This window comes from Morus notabilis, unplaced genomic scaffold, assembly GCF_000414095.1.
Source record: "Morus notabilis unplaced genomic scaffold, ASM41409v2 Scaffold1294, whole genome shotgun sequence".
Lineage (NCBI taxonomy): Eukaryota > Viridiplantae > Streptophyta > Magnoliopsida > Rosales > Moraceae > Morus > Morus notabilis.
The window spans coordinates 118,109-120,264 of record NW_010364214.1 but is presented as its reverse complement, the minus strand read 5'-3'; the positions used below and the strand labels follow the sequence as shown (position 1 = coordinate 120,264).

Below are 2,156 nucleotides of genomic sequence, written 5' to 3'. Positions count from 1 at the left end.
AGCAGCTCATAGCCCTCTTAAGCTCTCAACTCCAGACCAGCGCCTGCTCAACTTCAGATCAGCAACAACCCAAACCATCAGTCTCAAGCTTCAGCGGTACCCTCTCTCTCCCTACTGTTTCAATTTTGTCTATTGCTTTTTTTCCTTCCACATATTGGATTCTGGACACGGGAGCAACACACCATGTTTGTTGCTCCTTATCATGTTTTGATCACTCTAAACCTATAACCAACTCCTCTGTTTCGTTGCCCACTGGTCTCACCGTAGAAGTCACTCGTATAGGATCTGTTCCTTTGTCAAATAACCTCATTCTTCACAATGTTCTCTATGTGCCACAATTTCGGTTTAATCTCTTGTCGGTCACCTCACTCACCCAGAGTCATCATTTGTCAGTTAATTTTCATTTTACCTCTTGTGTGCTCCAGGACCATATTCAGGGCCGAATGATTGGGATGGGTAGAAGAGAAGGAAATCTCTACGTCTTGGACTCTACAAGCCTAGCTCCTGATTCCTCTAGTCATTTACCAGTTTTCCCTAAGTCTACAGCAGATTGTAATAATTTTGCTTTAACAGAAAATGAAATTTGGCACTATAGGTTGGGACATCCCTCATATGTAAAGATTCACACATTGAGAAATGAATTGAAAATTACAGATATTACAAATGATTCTTCTCATTGTTCAATATGCCATTTTGCTAAGCAACGCCGATTGCCCTTTATTTCTTCCAATTCCTTATCTGCTTTGCCTTTTGACTTAATACACTGTGACATATGGGGGCCCTTCACACTAATGACCACTGAAGGTTATCGCTATTTTTTAACCATTGTAGATGATTGTACACGTTTTACTTGGGTATACTTGATTTGTGCCAAATTCGATGTCAAAATTGTATTTCCAGATTTTTTTCACTTTGATTCAAAACCAGTTTAATACAACCATCAAGTCGGTTAGGTCTGATAATGCCAAAGAATTGTCTTTCTCTGAATTTTTTTGCAAAAAGGGCATCATCCCTTACGATTCTTGCACAGACACCCCCCAACAAAATTTTGTTGTTGAAAGAAAACACCAACACATTTTGAACGTAGCTCGAGCTCTTCATTTTCAGTCTCACATACCTCTAGATTATTGGGGAAACTGTGTACTCACAGTCGTTTACCTCATTAATCGAACTCCATCCCCCCTCCTGTTGAATAAAACTCCTTTTGAACTTCTTTGGAAGAAGAAACCATCATATTCACACCTTAGGGCTTTTGGTTGCTTATGTTATGGTTCCACACTCAATAGACATCGACACAAGTTTTCACCTCGAGTCATAGAGTCTGTTTTCCTTGGTTATCCTGCCGGGTACAAGGGTTATAAACTCCTTGATCTTGCCACCAACTCCATATATATTTCCAGAGATGTTGTTTTTCATGAAACAACTTTTCCCTTCAAAACAGAAAATTTTTTGGATTCCTCTATTGATTTCTTCTCTGACAGAGTGTTACCATGTGTCTCTGATGTTGAGTCTCCTCCTCCCATGTCCAATCCTCTACCTGATTCACCTTCCACTTCCACACGTCCAATTCGCCATGTTAAGACCCCTTCTTATCGCCGAGACTATCACTGCTCCAATGTCTCTCTTCTTTCATCATCCACGGCTCATCCCCTCTCTCATGTGTTGAGCTATGACAAATTGTCCAATGATCACAAAGCTTTTATCAACTCTGTCTCCACACACTTCGAACCATCCAGTTTCTCTCAAACTGTTGCTGTACCGGAATGGAGAAAGGCAATGACTGCCGAGCTTGAAGCTTTTGAGCAGAATGCCACATGATCAGTGACCACTCTTCCTGCCGGGAAGCATCCCATTGGTTGTAAATGGGTTTACAAACTTAAGTACCGGGCTGATGGGACCCTAGAACGTCACAAAGCCCGTCTCGTTGCAAAAGGATACACGCAACAAGAAGGCATTGATTACCTTGACACTTTTGCCCCTGTGGCTAAAATGGTGACGGTTAAGGTCCTTCTTGCCCTTGTTGCCATCCATGGTTGGTCTCTCATCCAACTTGATGTGAATAATGCTTTCCTTCACGGTGATCTCCAAGAGGAAGTTTACATGTCCTTACCTCATGGTTATCACCGTGAGGGGGAGTCCTTACCTCCTAATCCTGT

The 2,156-nt window shown here is 41.9% G+C and overlaps 1 protein-coding gene across 1 annotated transcript in view; it reads left to right on the top strand.

Moving 5' to 3' along the window:
* The first annotated feature begins 1,989 nt into the window (after positions 1-1,989).
* Positions 1,990-2,156, top strand: part of LOC112093074 (uncharacterized mitochondrial protein AtMg00810-like) — a 1,283-nt gene continuing 1,116 nt past the window's right edge. The window contains exon 1 of the mRNA XM_024170763.1: positions 1,990-2,116. Coding sequence (XP_024026531.1) covers positions 1,990-2,116 — 127 coding nt within the window. The remainder of the gene's footprint in view (positions 2,117-2,156) is intronic.